General features: G+C 46.9%; 1 protein-coding gene across 1 annotated transcript in view; it reads left to right on the top strand.

The window, feature by feature from the left end:
* LOC144151487 (medium-chain acyl-CoA ligase ACSF2, mitochondrial-like) overlaps positions 1–22,545 on the top strand; it is a 34,057-nt gene continuing 11,512 nt past the window's right edge. Inside the window, exons 1-12 of the mRNA XM_077682549.1 lie at positions 1–472; positions 12,600–12,765; positions 14,467–14,595; positions 14,679–14,732; positions 15,677–15,795; positions 15,985–16,032; positions 16,374–16,491; positions 16,592–16,687; positions 16,827–16,975; positions 18,958–19,049; positions 19,549–19,625; positions 22,182–22,289. Of these exons, the coding sequence (XP_077538675.1) occupies positions 366–472; positions 12,600–12,765; positions 14,467–14,595; positions 14,679–14,732; positions 15,677–15,795; positions 15,985–16,032; positions 16,374–16,491; positions 16,592–16,687; positions 16,827–16,975; positions 18,958–19,049; positions 19,549–19,625; positions 22,182–22,289 (1,263 nt within the window). The 5' untranslated portion in view covers positions 1–365. The remainder of the gene's footprint in view (positions 473–12,599; positions 12,766–14,466; positions 14,596–14,678; positions 14,733–15,676; positions 15,796–15,984; positions 16,033–16,373; positions 16,492–16,591; positions 16,688–16,826; positions 16,976–18,957; positions 19,050–19,548; positions 19,626–22,181; positions 22,290–22,545) is intronic.

A 22,545-nucleotide genomic window follows, 5' to 3' on the forward strand; every position in this document is an offset into this window, starting at 1 on the left:
AGAGCACTCAGAACTTCCCTTCGATTTTCACGTTGACTCCAATGCACGCGCCATTCGTGCGTCTACCGCCGCATACTAATTTTGCTTCCTAATAGTGGTCGCACACGCTCGCTCCGTTGCGGGGCCTTGAGCTTGAGGGAAAGCGAAGTGGCTTGCGTAATTCGACCGGTTCAGCCTCCCAGATGAGCGCAGTCACAGGAGCAGCGCCGCCGCTGTGTCCGCTCGACGAAAACGCGGACGTGATTCCCCTCTCCCTGCACCACCGCCGTCGTTCATTGTTCAGCTGATCGCTCGCTGGGAGACAGAGCGTCGACGGACAGGCGTTCGCTGGTTGGGGCTTTGAACGCTACGCTCCTCCGTTTGCGATGGCGGTGGCCTGCAAGCGAGTGACGCTGTTGCCGGCAGCTTTACGTGCCCTGTGTTGCTTACGGCTTCGCGCTACGGGATACAACCTCGCGCCGTCCGGACTCAGGTGAGCAGAGATGAGTCGACCGTCCCGGTGGTGGGTGGGTCGTGCGTTGACGTTGACCGTCGGCGCAACTCACGAATTGGCGGCAAACGCAGGCAGTAATAATACAACGGTGGTTCGACAGCCTTGCAACAGTATCTCTTTAGTTTTAATTGGTCGTGTCCCCAGATTTCCCGCTCCAACCGCTCGAGAACCTGGTTAAACCATAGCAGAAGTGTGATATTTCGCCCAGAACAAGGAGTCGACTTGGATGTCAACACTGTGAAGATGTATTGCAGAATTGTAAAAACATTTTTGTGTAATTCGTTGTCCGAAGTTACTGACCATTCATTTCTTTCGATGGCTCTGGGACATGGTAAAACGACGTCCTTATCTTCAGAAAAGGGCACACAGCAAGCTTTCGCCGTAAATATTAGCTGTGCGGAAATGAATTCTACGAGGCTCAATAATTCTAGAGTAATCACTACTGAAATCACTGCGATGAGCCGGAAAGCTGCACTTGAGTGTATACAACATGGAGAAAAAAATTGCGAATCACGAATTATCGGAGCACGAGGACGCGGGTTCGATTCCCGGCCGCGGCGGCCGCTTTTCTGGTGGAGGCGAAAAGCACCGTGTGTACGAGATTTCGGCGCACGTTAAAGATCCCCAGGTGGTCGAAATTAATCCGGAGCCCTCCACTACGGCGCGCCTCATCACCTGCGTTGCGTCGGCGCGTTAAACCCTAGAATCAATCAATCAACGAATTATCGGACCGAAATAATTTGGCGTTCCTTATTTTTTCAAGTTTCTTTTTGAGACTTTCAATTAGTCATTCCTTGAAAAATCACTACCGAAACAGTCAACTGCCACACCTAATTAAAGTTTTGGTCTGCCGGCTGATGTAATTACGCCCCTTCATCTACATTAGGCAAAAGCTAAATTTCGTTATTGCCGAAATACCGCATTTACTCGCGTAATGACCGCACTTTTTTTTTTCCAGAAATATGATGCAAAGTTTGTGGTGCGATCATTATGCGAAATAATTTTTTCGGAAAAAGGTTTCAGTGCAGAAAACGCAAAATGCAGGTCATAATGTTTACGATAAGTCTCATGAACATAATAAACATAACAAATAAAGACACAATAAAAATTCCACTGACCACCGAATGACCACTGAGTGATGCGAAACTCAGTGTTTTCATTACAGAACGCGCCGGAATTACGGAACGCGCCGGAACGAGTTTGCTGTGAGGTGAGAACAGGTCGACCAATAATAAGTGGCTGCTGCTCTGCAGTGTGGGGCATCAAGAAGCGGCTGCCGACGACACAGCAAGCCGAGCACGTTTTTTTATGTTTTATCAGTACAGTATGTGCATTTAGTGAGTTTCTTCCGCACCAATAATGGACTCACGCTTGCCGATATCACTAATATCATCAAGTCCGCGGCAATAACGTAGCCATGTCCGCTTCGAAATAGGAGGAAACTAACGTAAGCACGACCATCGTCGTCTAGACTTGGCACACATACGACGTATGGCTGCGGCATTGCATGTTCAGGGTGCGATCATTGCGCGGGAAATAAAAAGTCATATTTTGACGACGAACTTCAGGGGTGCGATCATTACGCGATTGTCGTCATTATGCGAGTAAATACGGTGTAACGGCCACATTAGCTTCCGCAGTGAACACCCAGCGCTCTCCGTGACCCCAGGAATGCGGAAAATTGTTTGTTTCTGCTCTCTTTTGCAACCTGGCTTTGCTTTTGATTGGCGAGTGAGCGTTGGAACACATGAACCACGTCTGAAACAGTACAGCGTAATGAGCAGCCCAAGAAATCCGCGCACTTGAGTAGGCACTCGAAAAGGCTTATATTTGTACGTACTGTACGTCTATGCCCGTACACAATTCAAGGAGTAGAACGGGAGAGAAGGGAAGAAAGGTGGAGAGAGAAGCTTCCGACATGATCGCTGTACTGTTTTTTTTTTTTTTTTCCGAAGGCACGTTTTTCCTAGACTACGAAAAACAACCCCACATGCTGCGGTTAATTTTAAATGCCCCATATCCCAGGAAGCGTCCGGAAGGGTATGCGCACTTTACCAAAAACGAAAACGCGCGTGTGCCTGTCCCTGACAACGGTGCATACGGACAGCTGTGGGCTCAAGATATTCATGGAACAATGTCAAATGTATAGTTATTTTCCAAAGGTTGCAGCGGTAGGGCGGCACGTGCTAGTGTCCTAAACCCCAGGATGCAGTAAAACGTACCCGGCGTATACAAGTGAGGTCAAAATAAGCGCTCCCTCCACCTACCACTTTACTATTATTTTTGTAATAGTGCTTTCCTCCCTTTTATTTTTCTAAAAAAAAAAAAGAAAGAAAGATTGGGGCCAATCCACGCTGGGAAGTTGGTTGGACAGCGTGAGCTGTGCAGGACGGAAGTGTTGAAACCTGGCCATGGTTGGCGCGTAATTTCGAATTAAAACGACTGCGCGTCTGACTAGATAGATTTAAATAGATTTAGATCAAATAGAAAGTTGTATGTATCTTTCAAAATGACAGGTGTCTTGTTCTCTCCCTGCTGTACTTTTTTTCCGTACTGAATTATTGCTTTCTCTCCTTCGCCTTTTTCCCCTTTTTTTGCTGTGTTGGGCCCGCCCCGCCTGTCTAAAACCGGCGCTTCGAATCGATGAAATCATTTGGTGTCTAGTCAGCGCAAGTGTTCGTCTCTTTTTCCTTCCCCGTCTGACGCGCTGCTGCTTTCTATGCTAAATGAAACTATAGTTAGTCTAAGCGGAGTGGTCTAAGAAACTAGGATCAAGAAATTAAGGACAGGACTGAGAAACCACTCTGGGGAAGAATGTAGGACTGGTTTTGTAGACACAGCTTGCTCTTCGTCGTGCACGATCGCCTCACTAGTCGCATTCAGAGCCACTGCGCACTGTAGGGGATCTTTGAAATAGTTGTTTCGACCAATTCTTCGATCCGAGTCGTTTTCGTTGGGCAGTGCGTCGTCCGGAACCTTATCAAGTGCGGCCGCTACAAAGTTTAGTTTGTAGAACTTGTACTATACCCCGTGAAGAAGAACGAGAAGCCACGCTTTGATTTCGCTTTTGGTGATTAGACCAGCCAAGTACGTCGACTTCCTGAGCAGCTGATGAAACGTTCCAGCGCAAGACGTTGCAAAACGAGTGTCCCGGTTTTTAGTACCGTGACTACATGAGACGACGACGAAGACATGACGCCGACGGCCCGAGCCCCTAAGGTGCTTCGCCCCTAAAAAAGCGCAAGCCTTTGTTCGCTGTAAAAAAACAGCGATCAGTACAATCCCGTGGCCAGTGGGTTACAGCCCACAATTGAACGGGAAGTTTCGCCGCAAGGAATGGTAGATTCGTCTCTGCGCCGTGTACACGCACCGCTCGCCAGGAGCTTCTTGTTCCTCCTCTACACTTCACCAGACGAAGCGCCAGATTTATCAGGAAGACACCCACAGACATCATTTCTTGTAACATGACAGACAACTACATCCGCAACCTCACAGGTACACCGCACTGCCATGTTTGCGGTAGATACCCTTATAATGTGCGCACATATTGGGAACGCCTATCGGTTTAACGTTCCGTGCACTAGCTCCTCCCTTCCTCCTCATGCAGTTCTTTACACGTGGGGGAGCTGGACCATCACCATCATCATCATAAGCCTACTCAGGTCCACTGCAGGGCGAAGGCCTCTCCTGTTACCCTCCAACTGCTCCTGTCCTGCACTGCTCGAGTCCGAAGTTTACCCCCGAATTTCTTTATTTCATCCCTCCATCGGGTTAACGGCCTCCCCCTTCTTCTAGACCCATTTCTTGGTATCCACTTTGTTACCCTAATTGTCCACCGGTTGTCGGTTCGTCTCACTACATGGCCAGCCCAAGCCCATTTCTTTTTCTGTATTCGAACTATGATAATCTAGTTAATTCTCTGATCCATGTAGCTAGTTTCCGGTCCCTGCGTGTCACTCCTAACATTATTCGTTCCATGGTCTGTTGAGCCGACCTAAGTTTGATTTCTAGTTGTCAGAGTCAGAGTCAGAGTCAGTGTTTATTAAAAAGTGTTTAGTAAAACGCCAAGTTTCAGGTCCGCATGTCATCACCGGCTGTAGGCACTGGTTGTAGCGTTTTCTTTTCAGTGACAGAGGTAGCTTACTTTTCATTCTGGGAGTGCTTGCCGAGTGCTTCCCAACCCATACCTATATTCTGCGCCGGATTTCTCTCTCGTGGTTGGGATCAGTACGAACCATCTGTCTGAGGTAGTTTTATTCTTTCACTTCTTCTAGCGTTTCGTTTCCCAAGTTGAAGACGGTGCTTTCGGCATGCATATTCTTCATTACTTCAGATTAATTCATGTTTATTTTTAGCCCCACAGCCGTGCTTTCTCATTGTAGTTCCTAAAGCCCGTGGCCAGGTGTTCTGCAGTCTCACTCAGTAATACTGTGTCGTCCGCAAACCTCCAATGGCTCAAGTATTCCCCGTTTGGTGGAGCAGCTGGACAGCTCCGCCAAAATACCTCCAAACAATGCTACGACCACTTCTCGCGCAGCACGGGCAAAGAATCTTGGCAACCCCGAACTCTCAATGCTCTGCAGACGACACAGTGGCGGTGGACCCCCAGTGACCGCGCGGATCGGGCTAGAGCCTTTGAAATAATACTTATTCCCACTTACTCCCTGCTATTTGAGATAGGCTGTGCTGAAACTGCAGGCTGGCAAATCAAAATGACTAGTCTAGAAAAAAATTTAGCGGCTGCTCCGCTAAGGCGTACTAGATCGTGGTACTTGGGTTTTGGCTGCGGTGAACGCCTTTCGCTTCTCCCACGTACCGACTTGCCGCACATGCGTGGACGGGCCACAATCAAGAACATTTTATGGCAGTGACCTTGAGCACAGACAGTTTTATTAAAATCAGACAGGATTGGGAGGATGTGGTTATAAGTCCCAAAAAGAAGGTTCAACTGGCCCTGGTAGACATGGCCGTACGGGCCAGGGAGCCGTTGGACGCTCAATCCCGCCTCTTGCATTCCCATTCTTGAGCTCGTGTTTCGAGGTTCCGCCTCGCTTGGCGCTTTCCTTCTGGGCGCGATTTTCATCTGCACCCGCAGCAGCGCGTCTCGCTTGGCGCACTCGTTCTGCGTTGCTGGCACAATCTTTGTCTGTAGCAGCAGCGCGTATTCCCTGTTGTTTTCTTCGGCATTGTTCTTTTCAAGGACCATTCTAAAGCAATATTTATCCAATTTTTTCATTGCGATGAAGATTTGTGGGATTGTGGGAGCAAACACGAATTCCTTTTGTGCCAGTCTGTCTCGCTTTTTAAGCTCTTTCATATAGTCCAGAAATATTTCCTAGTACTCACCTCATTGTTTGTTTGTTCTGAAAGTAGCCGATAAGGATTATTTCATGGCTGTCCCCAAAAAAAGTGTCCGTCGCTTCCCTAGACAACCAAATAGCTTTTACGTTCCTTGTAGCGCTTTAAACCTGGCGCTGTCCACTGCTTCGGCTGCCGCTTAAACTTGGCATTGTAGTGATGAATTTGCGTTTCGTCCGTAGTCCGGTATGGATGTAAAATATCCCGTGGATGGTGATTAAGCGTTGCCAGACTTTGCAAGGGAATGTCATTTCGCGTGCTCTTCTGGCCGACACTCAACAATGCTGCGTCCATAGCTCACACGCACTACTTTTTCACGCGCACTTCTTACTGCAGGGATTTGTGCACTCCTTCAGTTGAGATGCCGTGCTATCGTTAATCCGCTGCACGGTCATTCGGTGGTCCTGCGTGCCAATTTTTTTTTTCTTTTTCATGACGCCGGGGCAGTGACCTCAACAAGGCGTCCAGCACGTGCGCCAGCTTGAGTTGATGCCGCGACACGCTTCAATTCATAATCCAAAAATAAAACGTTAAGCGCTGATGTGCCGCCACCGCGAACGGCACCTGTGACTAGATTTTTGCGAACGAACGTTTCACATCCACCTAAATGCAGCCCACGGCTACAAATGAGAGCTGTAAAGCTTTCTCATTAACTTCGCAATTGAAGAAAAATTCGTCCTGGTCCTGGATGTCAAACGTTCCGTCGCAGAAACTTACTCCACCTTAGTGGTTTACCCCAAATAACTCCATTTTGATGCGCAGAACTGTTCAGGTTTCTGAAAATGCTTCGTCACTGCATGTAACTAGTTCCATTTTATTTTCGTGACACGTACGGACGGACACGCGTGCTTCAAACGTGTCCGACGACATGAACCGCGCCGCACTTCTCAATATCTGCGAGCAATACTTGTCAGCCACGATGCCACTCCACAAACTGTGGCACAATGACTTAAAATGTACCCAACTTTTCAAACGATCAACCCTGGTATGGGCGTAGTCAAACGACTATCCTACTTGCCAGGCTGCCGCCAACACCTTCCCTTGAGTTCGGGATTACTCGAACGTAGAGACTTCTTCGTATTTGCTACGAACAGCATGATGTTGGCGCCGTATAAACGGGTGTGACAATATGTAGCTCTATCAACAAGCTATGCTAACGCTATATATACGAGGGGCAAAAAATGGCCGCATGTTTTGCATTCATCACCGCCAAGGGTGCATGCATCACCCACAAGGTCAATTTTGCGCGATGCATGCATTTAAGCTGCATGGCAGGGTTAACCCTACCTCTGCGCATTGACCGGTAAGACGTATCTCATTCAGCACCATAAAAACAGAGTGCGAGGAACAAAGCGACAAAGGAAACTCGATAGACAAGTTCCGTTAACAGAGTGTCGTTACACTCAAGCACCTGCCATTCCCATGCGCTGATTACGCGAGTGATCTAACTCGTATTTTTTAGCTTTTGGGTATATTTTGCGATTTTTGTGCACGACAATTACTAGCCCGAATTGGAACTCTGTTTTTCGGAACTCGAGGGCTTTGTGAGAAAATAGGAACCCTAAATATGGCGCGAATGACCTGCTGCTTCTAGCGACTGCAGTCTTTTACAACTTTGTGGCTTTGTGCTGGGCAAGTTATAAAAGCTGCATCCAGAAATCTGTTTGAAAGGGAGGACTGAACCAGAACTTTAGTCGGTAGAAAGCAACTTTCGCGTCCTGCAACGAAACAAACATGTTTCTAAAAAAATTGAGAAATTCGGCGCAGCCGCTAGATATGTTTCAGATGACGCCTATATGTCAATACGTGTTTCGCGCACTTTTACAGTTTGTCTTATGGATTCTCATTTGTATAACCCTGAAAAAATGAGATCATCTTTCGTTTTGTTCAGACGTCTTAATTAAAGCTTGTCTGAAAATGCGTTGAGGTAATGTTATCGTTGTATTATTTTAATAGAATTTGTAGACGTGCTTGGTCGGCGTTACTCATTCGCTACGAGTCGGCAACTGTAGCATATGAGATAGGAACTTCAAAAGGACAAAAAATCTAGCAAAAGAGATGTACAGTGCTAAGACACACGGGCGAACTGACCCACAGAGCGACAAATACGGGCGGCTGACACGCTGAGTGGCAAATATACGGGCACCCGTATTTGTCGCTCTGCGTGCCTTCGTTCTCGTTCATTAGCTCTGTACCCCCCTCCCGTTTTAATAACTTATGAACCAACTCGCTCAAACAAGTTCTGTGAAACAATCTTGCTTCTGGACCGATTTCAGGATTTAAAAAATCTATTGCAGGGCGGAAACTTTGCCTCATTATGGCTAACATATTGTTAGTGGGCGGTTTCAAACAAATTTTAGACATAACTCTCATACCTAGCCCTCCACAAATCGGCCAAGTTGTAAAAAACGAAAAAAAAAAAAAGAGCCAAGGGAACGTAGGAGTGGTGCTGCCAAGGCGTCCGCCCTGGACGGGTATGGGGATATTGCGGGCATAGATATCCTACTCCGGTGCTGTTTGCATATCCTACTCTGATATTCGAAGCGATAGCCTGCTGCCATATGTGACGCTGTTTGCGTTTTTATAAGTAGCACTTGACTTTCCGAGCACAGCATGCGACGCTACACTATGTAGTCTTCCTCTGTGATACACGGCGCCCCCGCTCAGCTTATCGCTTCTCGCCTCGTGCGTATCGTCGCACGCGACAGTGCGTCACATCTCAAGCACAACTCCCCATCTCTTGCGGTTTCCGTATCTTGCACGGCGTAACCTTATTTGCCCTTCACCGCTTCCTTACAGCGACAGCTTTCATTGTGGGACCGATGGCGTCCTGTCGAAAAACTAGTGCATTTCCCCATAGACCGGTTGGTCGACCGAAAAGCTCTGATGAAATCTCTGAACACACGGCGCGTGCGTGAAGCTGGGCCTCCACTGTGTCAAAACAGTTACTTGAAAATAGCGAAATACACGCAAATACACGATAGGACAATACACGCAATGATCATGAAGAGGGAGTGCAATAGCATATCATTCTCATAAACAACGCATATCCATGCATTTACATCGTGCTTAGATGCGTTTACTTAGTGCGCGAAAAGTCGCCGCATGGGTTTGTTCTACGTTTGCTGTTGGGTCTCTAAAGGTTTGACGATCGATTAGACGCACTTTTTGAGAAGGTTGGATTCACTTTTAGCGAAGGTTTTGACGCACTTTGACGCACGTTTGATGTTAGAAAGCTTTCGCGCTTACTTTAACTTCTTGTTCACGCACTTTTTTTTCTTTTTTGTTGCATCTCTCAAGAGAGAGTCCTGCCTCCTTTAAGAGCCTCGTCGTACATTCTTGTCTATTTTTATCTGCGCAGTATTTAACTTTGACCGCCCTTTGTCTCGCACACTTTAGCAGCTGAAGGGTCGTTTCTGGTAACCCAGACCGGAAAATTTCGGCGTTTACGTTGCCCACGAAAAACTGCCATTAAATTCCATCGCGCGTCAGTGCCACTGCTTTTTTGCGCGTTGCGTTTACAAGCTTCCCGACTGCGTGGCCGGTTGTCGTAGCCCAAAGGGGCTGCGAAAGCAAAATGAAGCTTTTTTTTCTGTTCGAAAGAGAAAAAAAACTAGCCTTTGGTTTTATTACAGCTTCATTACAGCCATTAAAGACGTTTTTAACAAAAAGAAAAAACAAACAAAACTCGAAAATCTAGAAAAGCTTTCAAATATCGCGCTAAGTGCAAGTGACGTCATATTGACAAGAGTGACGTGAAATGGACCAGCTCTAAAAATGTACTTATCAGTGGGTTAACTGTATGTTTGTATTCAAGTGATACGCTGAAACGGAACCAACTAGAGGCCCCACTACGATCGACCAGCCATGTTTCTTGGCGGTGGCTTAGTGCGGCTGCCGCCAATCCCGCAAACAAGATTCTGTGACGTCATAGGAAAGTCGCCAAAAAGAAAAAGTGGCCGGGGAGTAATCACTGCCTAATAAATTTTTTCTTCATATCTCTATTATTTTTTTTGCGATAGGATTGGTGTCTTTGTTGGGACAAAGGTCTTTTCAATGAACCAAACGGGCCTTTGGTCCTCATGGTCCCTTTCAGCGCCAAATTGCTTAGCGTGTGACTGTGTTGACTGTCATGTCGAAGGCGTTCCTTTCCTGTGACGGGGAGGTGAGAGAGAGAGAGAGAGAGAGAGGGAGAGAGTGAGTGAGTGAGCAGTGAGAGAGAGTGAGAATGAGTGAGAGAGTGGGTGAGTGGGCAAGTGTGAGGGTGGGTGACAGTGAGAGGGGGTGAGGGTGAGAGAGTGAGTGAGATAGAGCGAGAGATAGGGTGGGAGTGAGAGCGAGTGAGAGAGAGAAAGCTTTATTCCATCACTGGAGCGATACGTGAGTGCGATGGCTGGGCTGAAGCACCTATTAAAGAGTTTATTTTCCGACGTTTCCGGTGCACCGGCGAGCGGATGTGGGTTTATTTAGACGCCGGTGCGGTGAGCTGGGTCGGGGTATAAACGCGCCTTAATTGTCTCCCTAGCCATGCAGGGATAGAAGGTCACAAAGTGTGCTCATGCACCTGGCGTCAACCTATTCTTTTTTGTAAAAAAAGTGAAAAAAAGGTCGCGTAGAATTTCGAATTGTACTGAAGGCTCTCGCAGAGACTACAAGCTATACACAAGCACTTACAGAGCAATAGTTTTACAAGATTGGAAAACGTTTATTCAGAAAAAGGGAGAGGAGAGGGGAGAGAAAGAGTTAGGATCGGTGGGTGGCCATCCTATTCCGGTAGGCCGCGCGGGGTCACCGCCGCCTGCTCCAGAGAGATCAGGGCTTCCTGGTCCTCGAGCTGGCAACTGCGCAACGCGCTACAGAAGGGGGATCGGGTGGTTGGGGGTTCAGTGGGCCCATCCATACAAGTTCGTGCGGCACAATGCTGCAGTTGAACTTCGATACAACCCGCCGCGGTGGCTCAGTGGCTAAGGCGTTGCGCTGCTGAGCACGAGGTCGCGGGTTCGATTCCCGGCCGCGGCGGCCGCTTTTCTGATGGAGGCGAAAAGCAAAAACGCCCGTGTGTACGAGATTTCGGCGCACGTTAAAGATCCCCAGGTGGTCAAAATTAATCCGGAGCCCTCCACTACGGCGCGCCTCATCGCCTGCGTTGCGTCGGCGCGTTAAAACCCTACAATCAATCAATGAACTTCGATACAAGGGAATGGTTCGAATGAGCCGGTATAGAAGTACCGAGGGGGCATAGGAAAGAACACTTCCCGTACAGCGGCCAGGTCCGCACAAAACAATGATGGGGATTTTGGGGCTCCTGATAGTCTAGCCACATAATGAAGGAAACTTTAGCCGGGGAGATGGGGATAGGAGATAAGGGTTCTGCCGCTATTCGACGTTGTTCGCAAGAAGGTCCAACCTTTTGCAAGTTCCCGAGCGTTTTCGTGTCCTCCGTTAATGTTCACCAATAGGATTACCTGTGAAGTAATCCATCCATGCAGGTCTGTGTCCTTGTCCAATGGTTGCGTCCCTTACCCATTAGATTTATTTTCACCAACAGCCTGCTTCACTTGGAAATAATTGCAGTGAGGTAGAAAGCTGACATCTTCTCTCGTTTTCTACGAAATCATCAACCAAGCTCTTGGAATTGAAGTTCCGTCTGAATTTCAAGCTGTGTACGTCGACAGTCGTGACGTTGCATGATTGGTGCAACGTGGCCCACTTCAAGATTTTTACCAACTTGGAGAGCCTACTCGGATGGGCCCTAGCCTCCGCAGTCCTCCCTGATGACACCTTTGGGGAAACTCATTCGCAGGACGACCGGGTAGCACTTGGGGATATCGCCATGCGTTCACATGCACCCAGCGAGTGAGAATCTTTTGACGTATTGGCGAACGACCAATTTCAGGAATTTCGGGAATATCACGCTGATCAGACTGCACGACGTTGCCGGCAATCACAAAACGCAGTGCTACGTATCAGTCTTCGCCTCTTAACTTTTGACGGTAAATCATTCCGCAAAGCTCGCATGTACGATGAATTTCGGTTGCTTTGAATAAAGTTGGTATAGAAGTAAACGTTCTCCCGCATTATCGATTTCACTAGAGAAGGGGAAGCTTTCACGCATTATGATTTCATTGATTACAACTATTGGTTGGAAAGGAGAGCTTTAGAGATCGCAAAAGTAGAGCGCGACTTAGACAACGACACACGGAAGAACGATGGGGCAAGCGCTCACTCCCATATTTATTTGAAACATCGTCTCTTATTTATACAGGTATTATCACTAGGAGAATGCGCATTGGGATGAACTATGCACAAAAAAAAAAACAGATGATAGCCACAATCAAACTTGAGTTTTACAAAATTCAAACTCAGTGGCACGCAAAAGCGCAGGTGTGTCGCTGACGCGATATAAAGGCTTCCAGCAGCTCCCTCGCTAATGTTTCTTTCTGCATAGTTTATTCCAATGGCATGCTCGTAGTGATAATACCTGTATAAATATGAGACGATGTTTCAAATAGGTATTAGTTGCGAGTAAGCGCTTGTTCCGTCGTTCTTCGTTGTGTCGTTGTCTACGTCGCGCACTACTTTTTCGATCATTATGCATCAACTTGCCCAACAGCTTGGTTTAATGAAAAACTTTAGAGGTTGTCCTCTTTTCGGTTGGACGTTGTCCGGCCAACGATGTTAAAATTTGAACGTGATCCTGCTCGAAGGCGTGGTGCTACCAATGTCATTTCTCGTGTTTTATTTTCAGGTCGCTGGGCAGTCTCAGTTACTGTCATACACCTGGAAAACAGCCCCTTCATCCCTTCACCATAGGTGATCTCGTCGACCGTGCGGCGGACAAGCACGGAGACAGCGTAGCCATCGTGTCCTGCCACCAGTCTCTCAGGAAGACTTACGCCGAGTACAAAGCAGATGTAGGTAACGGATGTCTTGAACGCCGAGCGGCGTTAACCGATTCACGCTCACTGAAAGGCGACGTTCGGGCTCCGCTGCATGCACGGTTTACCATGAAGTCGACCGTTGGATCGTCTCGTCAGGTAGCATAATACAGAAGATGAAGCACAGGTCACTCACAAAGTCGAAAATAGATTTATTCATGCCAAGATTTAGTGGTCTCACTGATGCCGTTGTGCAGCAATACGCCCTGCAGGAGATACAGCATTGTCTGACGATGATGATGATGAATTATCGTAGGTGTATGAAAGAAAAAATGCTTCCCATGGCCTGAATCGAAACTGGGTCCCTCGCGGCATGGAGTTGGCGTCTATCCGATTGCTCCATTTCAACATGCTTGAAGCGGTTTGGAAAACTCAGACGACAACCAAAGAATCCGTCAGGAGAAGAATGGCGTTGCTCTGCGTGCCGTAAGGTTGTATAACCACAAGACGTTAGGCCTACCATCCCATTTTGAGGTTTAGAACGTTAGGCCTAACATCGCATCTTGGGGTTTAACACCTCAAACCATTACGCACTCAAAAAATTGCTCACTGAATGCCAAGCAGCAGGTACCGATTCGCGCTGTTCACCCAAAACCCCAACGTTAGGCGTATACACTCCGGAGTGCACACCCGAGAGTTGAAGTGGGTATTGTAGAAAAGTGGTGCATTATACCTCCAGAGTAGCACATACGCGCAGTGTGGGATTGGCCAACCAAGGAGTCCGTCACGAGAAAGCGTCGCATTCAACTATCGCCGCCTTAAGACAAGACGGATGATATATATATATATATATATATATATATAACACAGAAATAAGGGTTGGCAGTCGAGAAAACCAATTTCTCGACTGCCAACCCTTATTTCTGTGTTATTTTCAACGAGCCCCTCATTTCCTATTCTGATTCGCTATATATATATATATATATATATATATATATATATATATATATATATATATATATATATATATATAGAGAGAGAGAGAGAGAGAGAGAGAGAGAGAGAGAGAAACGTTTAATGCGAGAACATTTATGGTGTTGCAGGAGTGGTTGCATGATTTTTTTACATGGTCAATAATCTGTGCATCACTTTTTGTTTGTTATACCGCATACACTGCCAAGACGTAATGCGCGATTCATTCATACAATACGTAGCGATTCCTTTGGTTTGATTCTATGCTGCCTAGCCTTTTTGACAATTGTTGGCATGCTGAAAAGATTGCAGTGTGGGTGAGATGGATAGCTGAATAAATTCGATGGCATCTTGGCCTGGCCTTTGCTTTTCTCGTATGCAGTTCGGCGGTGTTCCAAGCTGCGTTTTCGTTTACAGATGAAGGAAACTTAGTAAGAATGCCAAAACATCATACAAAGCTCTTTCGTACGAGAACAAAGCACCTTGCAAGCATCTTCAACTGCAGCAATGCATTTGCCTAAGCCCCTTACGGTAGTTAAGTTAAATTATAAATTACATTCGTTCTCGTTCGCGCGCTCAACCGGATGACTGAAGCACATAAGGTAACAGATCCAGACCCCGCATCTTATAACATTTTGCGGACGTCCGTCAACAGTTGTGCGATCAAATACTGTTCTGTTTATTCCGTACAGGGATTGAACGTAACTTGAGCCCAGCAACTGCGGAGAGGTTTAGCGGTGGCGTTGTTTTCTTTCCATGTGACAGATCGACCGGTTCGCCTCTGCGCTTATGTCCCTCAACCTTCCGTTTGGCTCCAAGGTTGCCATTATGGCACCCAACATGTACGAATGGGGAGTTACTCAGTTTGCATCTGCCAAGGCCGGATTAGTCCTGGTGAGAGAAGACGGCTGCGTCATCCTGCTTTTTACCTGACATCTGGAGGCGGGAAAGTCGAAAACTCCTTCTTCTTTGTGCAGGTCAATTTAAATCCAGCGTTTCAAGTCCCCGAACTCGAGTACTGCCTTAACCATGTAAGTGTCGCTGCCATCTTTAACGCGTTTGCGTTATCGGACTTTGACTACTTCGAGAATCGCAGCTTTAGGATTCATAAAAATTAACGAAAACCTAAGCTACGCTTGTGTTATACATTGAAGCGTAGGTTCATGCGTAGGTGCAAATGGATTGTTTTTACTCTTTTTTTCGAGGGGACGAAAAGATTAGAATGCTGGTGGACGAAAAGCAGAGAGGGGAATATTGCCTAGGACAGTTACCACCTGTAACAGGGAAAAAAAAGTATTTCGGGCCTAATAAGCTTTAGTGCCTGCCCTAAGCAGCGCTAGTATTAAACCAAGGATGTAAAACATGGGTATATTAGCCCTTTTTGGTAAGATGACATGTCATCACCCCGCTACAAAGGGGAAACCAATAGCAATCATCATCATCATGGCTCCGCGAAAGACCAGTAACGAGTTTAATAAAAGGCTTCGGAATAATTTGCAATTATCGGGTTTTGTGTAATGTCCCAAAACATCGTTTCTGATAAGCGTTGTCTTTCATCTTTGCTAGAAATTAAGCTGTCGGGGTCATCAAAAGAAACTCGCGACCACAATTGTACTCATTCAAACAAAACAACACTAAGCGGCCACGGCGGGTACTGAGATAAGGTTATCTATTGGTTTTCGCATAATTGGTTCGCTAGAAACTTTGGAGGTCCACAACATCGCTCTTTTTCAATTCGTGTATTTTTCTCACATTATCGCAATACTCGCAAAAAAATGCCATAGTAGGAAAACTAGCAAATGTTTTGCCAGTTAATATACTGTTAAGGCCAGTTTTTTTTTTTTTGTTTGTTTAAGCGAAACTAACACTATTCGAGAAGATTATTTACAGCTTAATTTAAGACGACTGTCGGTAACGAAAACCGCTTAATTTAGTCTCCATACTTTTATTTTACACCTTCCATCTTCCACTGCAGACTGACTGCGAGGCTATCATTGTCTCGGAGCAGTTTTCGAGGCAGGATTATTACCAGATGCTGCTGCAAATAGCCCCGGAGCTTGATTCGTCGCGTCCTGGAGGCCTGCAAAGCGCGAGGTACGCACAGAAAGGACTACGAGCAGACTTTGCGTCCCTCTCTTACGGCTATTTCATGATTTATTTTCGTAGGCATATTGTTAACGGCACTCACGTTATTTTTATTTACTAGCTAGGGCAATTTTTTCTGCCTCTTTCGGGATAAACGCAGCGTCTGTATTGAATGTCCTCTGCGGTGTCCATTTTCAGATTGCCGAAGCTGAAGCATGTTATACTCATCGGTGACCAACGAAAACCGTAAGTTGGCTCCTGTCTCTCCACTACGATTTTGCGACCCTTTGAAGCACGTGTAACAGCAATGCTTTGGATCGATTATTTAAGAAAAGTGAAGTGCTCAATTTTCTCGCAATAATGTTTTGACATGTTTTGTGTAAATTAATCGCAGGAGATTTGTTTGCACATAAAATATCAAATTGAGTTTTTTTTTTCTGGTAACGTAAGTGATGGTCTGTGCAGAGATTTTTTGTATATTACTATCGTGGAAGTTCTACATAGCTGATGTTAGCAAACAAAGTAAACAAACTGCTGGCCTTTCCCGCGGGACAAAGCGACCTTACGGCAATGTACTTCTCCCTCAGTGGCGCATTGACGTACTCTGATATGCTGGAGTCCGTTACGACCAAGCAGATTGCCGCCATGCAGGCGATGTCATCGAAGTTGCAAATGGACGACCCCATCAACCTGCAGTTCACATCTGTAAGTTTTCAACTCAAACACGCGTGGCCTGCCCAAGTCAGGCACGTAAGCCTCGCGTGAGCGAGCCGCGCAGTCGCAATGAAGCCGACGTCTCCCGCAGGGCACGACGGGGAAGCCCAAGGCAGCCCAGTTATCCCATTTCAATGTCGTCAACAACGCCTACCTTATCGGCAAGGTACTTGAGCTGAATCGAGAGGTAAGACTCCGGCGGTATCTGGGCACAGTGCTACACACTTTGCGGGCGGACGACTGGCTTACCTCTTAAAGCGTATCGCGTATCACTGTTATGTTTCTTGTGCCAATCGCCCAGATTGCAAAATTGTCTTTTGGTGCAGCACGAAGTTCTGTGCCTGAACGTGCCCCTGATGCACTGTTACGGATGCGTTGGCGCCAGCTTGGCGGCCGTGACTTTTGCCTCCACCCTCGTCATGCCCGGCCCCAGCTTCAAGGCAGACGCTGCGCTGAACAGCATCACCAATGAAAAGTGAGCTTCGCACAATGTCTTTGTACGTTAATCTTGACACTAAAGTTTTCCCTGAATACTTTAATGCTTGAAAGGTCTTCGACAAGTACCCATAACCAAAAGGGCTCCAACTTACAAGGCCTGCAGTTTTGTCGGCTCCTGGCGTAGCGTTCTGGAGAGGAGTATAGTTTGTAGCATAAATAACTGACTCAGTTGGTTTTATGGTGTAATAAGAGAAACACTGGTTATATTTGCCTTCTCCGCGGAAACTGCGGAGGGGCGCGAAAGTGTACGTTTGACGTGTACGTACACGCAGGGTATATTATTCGATGCAGTCGCCATCACCTTTATATTAACAGCGAAGCTGTTATGATGGTCGAGGCTTTCATGGGACGAGGCGTGGTAACGCGGGCGCAGCTATGTGAACAGGGCATAGCCAGGCGAGGAGAGCGAGTGCCAACTCAAGCACACTTGTGTAGCAAGTTAAAATATTTCTTGAACGGGGCGATTACTTAAACGGTTATATTATTGCAGGCAAAGCATTTATGAACTACTAAATCTGGTAGCAATGTTTAGCAAACATCGTTGAGCAAAAAGAAAACATTGCGCATATTTGAGGCAAGACATCAATACATGAGTAATATTTCCATTGTTCTTTTATTTAAAAATACATGCCAGCTTTATCTTAGCGATATCAAATAAAAATACGCCAACGTCGTAAGACGGAGGGTTGCATGAGCTATCTTCTGTCTGTCTGTCTGTCTGTCTGTCTGTCTGTCTGTCTGTCTGTCTGTCTGTCTGTCTGTCTGTCTGTCTGTCTGTCTGTCTGTCTGTCTGTCTGTCTGTCTGTTTGACTCGATTCAGCCACCCGGCCAAAGTACAACAAAGTCTGCGCAATTGTGTTATGTACTCACAGCCAAATCTAAACGTCTAAGTCCGCTGTCAATGTTCATACTTGCATAAAAATTGACAAAATAATAGCAAACAAAAATTACTAGATCATAGTAATAACAAACAATTAAAAAAAATAAATAATTACAAAATGTAACCAAAACAATCCACCCCCCCCCCCCAAAAAAAAAAAAATGGCTCCTGGTCGACCCAGCCTTGAAAATCACCCACGTCCAAAAAATATCGGGGTGACGGGGGGGGGGGGGGGGGGCACAGCCCCATCGCCCCCCGCCCCCCCGCCCTGCGTACGCCAGTGGGTGGAGGCGGGGCGCCCAGCTTTCTCGCGAGGGATTCGTTTGCTGCTGTCCGAGTTCGGGCTTTCACTCGCAGGCAGTTTGCACTTTGACCGTTGACGCTTGGACTTTGACTCTCACGCCGTTTGCACTTTCATCGTTCGCTCTTTGACTTTTATTGCACTGGCTTTGACTGTGGCACTGCGCCATTCGATTTTCTCACTCAAGAAAGCTTCGCGTTTCAACCACCGTCGTCGCTAAACGGAGGGGCTTCTTATTTTTATTAGTCGAGAGTTGTTCACCGACAGTACTACTGCGCGGTTCCTCAGTGGAGTATCGCCATTGCCCAATCGTCGTGCGGTGGCGTACATCCTTTTCCCTCATTTCTTTCTAGTTCGGTGACGTATCACATCGGCCGTTTATTAGACTCGACGCCAAAGGCGATTACTCCTCGGTCAATTAAGAAGAAACTGGATACAAGCCTCTATCTGGTCGCGATGTCTGGCATAACAGCAGCAATAATGCTCAACTGTGAAACACGTTGGAGAGAGAATTACTATTTACTAAAAAAAATTACGAGGACACCTCAGCGCTCCTTGTGATGCTGTGATTGCGAAAGGGACTTTGGCTTTATTTACAATCTTATTTTCATTTATAGATGATCTTTCTTTAGGTTTAGGCAGTCGACTGGAGTAAACACGTCAAACATTCGGCTTGACGCCAAAGAATGAAGCTATACTTCATTGCCCCATGCTGAGTCATTGCACATTGCACGCTTTCAGCCTCATGATGATCGTGAGCGCTCCATTCTCACTGCAGGTGCACGTTTCTCTACGGAACACCGACCATGTACATTGATATGATGCACCAACTCGATAAGGATAGGCATGACGTCTCATCTGTGAGAAGGGGTAAGTACGGTAATTTTTTCTAGCCGCCTAACGCCTTTTGTCGAGTTTAAAACGACGAGTTTTCTGTCGTTCACAGGCGTTTTCTTTGAATGTTTTTTGGTGCTTTTGCTAATTAGCTAATTTTGCTGATGAAGCGATTTTGCTAATTAGGTATTTTTTGTCGACGTCCCTGTACCCCCACTCTGTTTATACTGAGTATTAGGTTAACATATTATCAGGGGAATCCATCGTCGTTTCTGTGTAGGTGTAATGGTAAGTCTGATTCTATTGACTCGTATACATTCAAAGGTCCCACACTAATTCGCAGACAGGGGACATCGCCCCGTTTGTTCCGGGAATAGTCTGGCACCAATTAGTCGCACGCTCGTGTTATTTGTGGTAACCATTGTTGTTTTAGCCTTTCGTCTGCATGTATACCGTACTTTATACTTAATTTATTTGTTCACGGGAGCGATTACATTAAGTGTGACAGACGTCAAGCTGTGTATCTAATCCACAGCTGTCATGGCCGGCGCTCCCTGTCCGCCCCAAGTTAACAAGAGAGTGATGACGGAACTCAACGCTCGGCGTTTATTCGTGAGTCGAACGCTTATGCTTGTTCTAATGCAGCTAATCTAGAAAATATCTAATCAGATTGCTGTCACAAATCTTTTCTTGAGCATGCGAAATTGCAATGAGTTAACGACGTTGATGAGCTTTTCGTTGCAGTTTGGGAACGTATAATTTTGCGGTGGACAGTGACGCCTTCTGGGCATGCACACGTAGTACGGTGGTGTGACGCTAGGCCTGCGGAAATTTACTGAAGAAATATTTAGCCGTATATGCGCTACAAAGGGTATTTGAAAGGCTGTGTTTAGAGTGTCGTCTGGCGGTGCTGTAAGCACTTCACTAAAACGACGTCAATCGACGTTTCGAGGAAAAAATACCGCGTCTCGCACTACTTCGCCATTTATTAACGTAAGACCGTAAATTAACCTAACATAACCTGACAAACAGCAAAAAAGCACTTAATGCACCGAAAGCGAACCTAAGCGATAAAAATGATAATTAAAACCTAAGATGAAAAAAAAAAAAGCATCGGTTGATTTCTCTGTCATTGTAATCGGTAAAGCACGAAAGGGAAATGCGCAGCGAAATCTGAAGCTGAGCATGATTTGCGGTTCTGTGGCTGTCTTGTGAGTGCGCTTGGCGAGCGACATCGTGCTAGCAGGTCGCTTCGGCAAAGGTGTATTGGCGTCATTTCCTTGATGGCTATGACGTCAGCGAAATCTTGGAGTATGCCGGCATAAAACCCGAACCCGAACAACCCTAAGTACAACGTACTCTTTAGTACTAAAGGTTGCTTCCCCGCAAGAAGACAAGGGGTGCACCCTTTACAGGCCACTTGCTTTGTTGTACTGGCGCCACTTCCGTGACGGATATGACGTCAGGGAAATCTTCGTGTATCCAGGAATAAAACACTTTCCTGTTAAAAAAATAAAGGAGGCAAGAACAGGACACGAACCACAGCCCTTATAGTCACCGCAAGCTAAGGCGGAACATCTACACCATGACAGACGCTCTGGCCTGTGGCAGCCCAGTCATAAAAATTCGAATGTCGACGGACGGAACTCTAGACACCGGGTGTTAAGTTCGGGCTCCTCATTTAATTAATGAAAGCCGCCGGTGGCTCATGTATCGGCGTCGCCTCCGCTTGTAGCTGTCATGCTGCATTCCTTTCATGCAACCGCAGGGACGCGAAGTTGGGGGCCGCTGAGTGCGCGCTTTGTGTTTCTTCCTTTTGTTAGGTAAAAGACAGGCGTGCTTAGCTCGAGTACAGTGCGCATGCCGCTATTATGCCTTGCCGATATTGTGAAGTGGCTCAGTCGTTCGTCAAGGTGGACGAGCTGACGGGAAGCGAAAGGATGTCGTGTGTCGAAAATGCGCGCGGCGTTGTTTTTGAGGATTTTCGAAGCCGGTGTCGGTGCTGTTCGTTGATGGGTCGTTCGCCTCGGAAATTCTCGCCTGGTGTTGAAGCAAGTCTTCCCGCCAGTCACGCGACGGGCAGCGGCGTCCCGGATTAGCCACGACTCCCTCATTGTGCCGGCGCGCACGGCGACAAAGGCAGGGCGGGAAGGCGAGGACACTGTAAGATGTTAGCCGTGCGAAGACCGCTCTAAGCGTTCGGCTTTGGATTTTGAGCAGATGTCGCCCGCTCAACGTAATGGTTCGACCACTCCGCGCGGTCAGTGACTTTAGGTGGCTGATGTCTTGTATTTCCTTGTCGATTGCAATAGCGTGCGCGGGAAACGTACTATGAGTGCATGAGAGAGTGTTGGGTCACGTGACCGCAGGTGGAGACATGTGTAGGATTGGTTGGTTCTGGTGGCCAATCAATGGTTCATATTAATTATTTTGAAAGGGGTTTTCGCTCTTTCTTGAACGCCCCCTTTGGAGGCGTAGTTTTTGGTATCAAAACCGGAGTGTTGGGTTTTGTCCGGGGGTCGGTCGAGAGGGATCTAGTTCAGTATCGATCTTGGCCGAACAGGCTTTCTGTCATTCTGTCCTGATGTAAATACTTGGAGTAATGTAAATAGTGCAAATAAACCTAATATCCCGCAAGAAGGGCAGTCCTCATCCCTCACCTGCTTCAAGCATCGGACTTCGGTCATAGGAGCGAGTCGAGATCGTCCTCTCAGTTCGAGCATGAAAAGAACTTCATTATTTCGTCTTCATCATTCACCAAGAAGATGGAGAGGCGAAATCTAACTCCGGGTATTTCGGAAATTAATGAAATCAGACACGTCACGGCAGGTACTCATTACTGATCTAAACATGCTTCGCAGACAGCGAGTGATCCGCGGAAAAATCTCTTCTGAACGTTGTTTTTGCTTGTGGAAAGTTATCATGCATTAGAGGGGGAGGTGGAGCGATATTTCAGAGCTGCGTATTTTCTTACAGGGCGTGCCACTGTTGCGCGAAGATGGCGTGAGTTAGACTTTTGTCGCAACATCGCCGCAACGTCACAATTGCATGCATCATCTGGAATATTCTGTAGCTTGGAGCTGTGGGATTCAAAAGCCGCTACGGTTGTTTATTATGTCAGTCTGATTGCCGCGACGGGGGCTCAGCGTTTTCTTTTTCTTTTTGCAGATAATGTACGGGTCAACAGAAGCAAGTCCCGTAATAACAGCAACTACTCCAGATGATCCACTTGACCAATGGATAGATTCTGTTGGCAAGCCTTTGGAACACACCGAAGTGAGTCCTCCATTGTATTTATTAGCTGCATCAGCTTGTGACCCAAGGCGATGGAAACACGAAATAACCGTGAACCCACAGTGTAGAAAAGGGACTGTGCTATAACGATTTAAACAATAGCTATGCAACAGTGACAAGTGACAAAACGGGTGACAAGGCGCAATTGCAGTGCGTCGAAACGAAAGAAATACCGGTTCGGGAGAATTAGTTTCGTTCCGGTTCAGTTCCGGTTCGACTAAATCACAACCCCAAATGG

This window comes from Haemaphysalis longicornis, unplaced genomic scaffold (genome assembly GCF_048455015.1).
Source record: "Haemaphysalis longicornis isolate Haplotype H1 unplaced genomic scaffold, Haemaphysalis longicornis Haplotype H1 scaffold_9, whole genome shotgun sequence".
In the NCBI taxonomy this organism is placed as follows: domain Eukaryota; kingdom Metazoa; phylum Arthropoda; class Arachnida; order Ixodida; family Ixodidae; genus Haemaphysalis; species Haemaphysalis longicornis.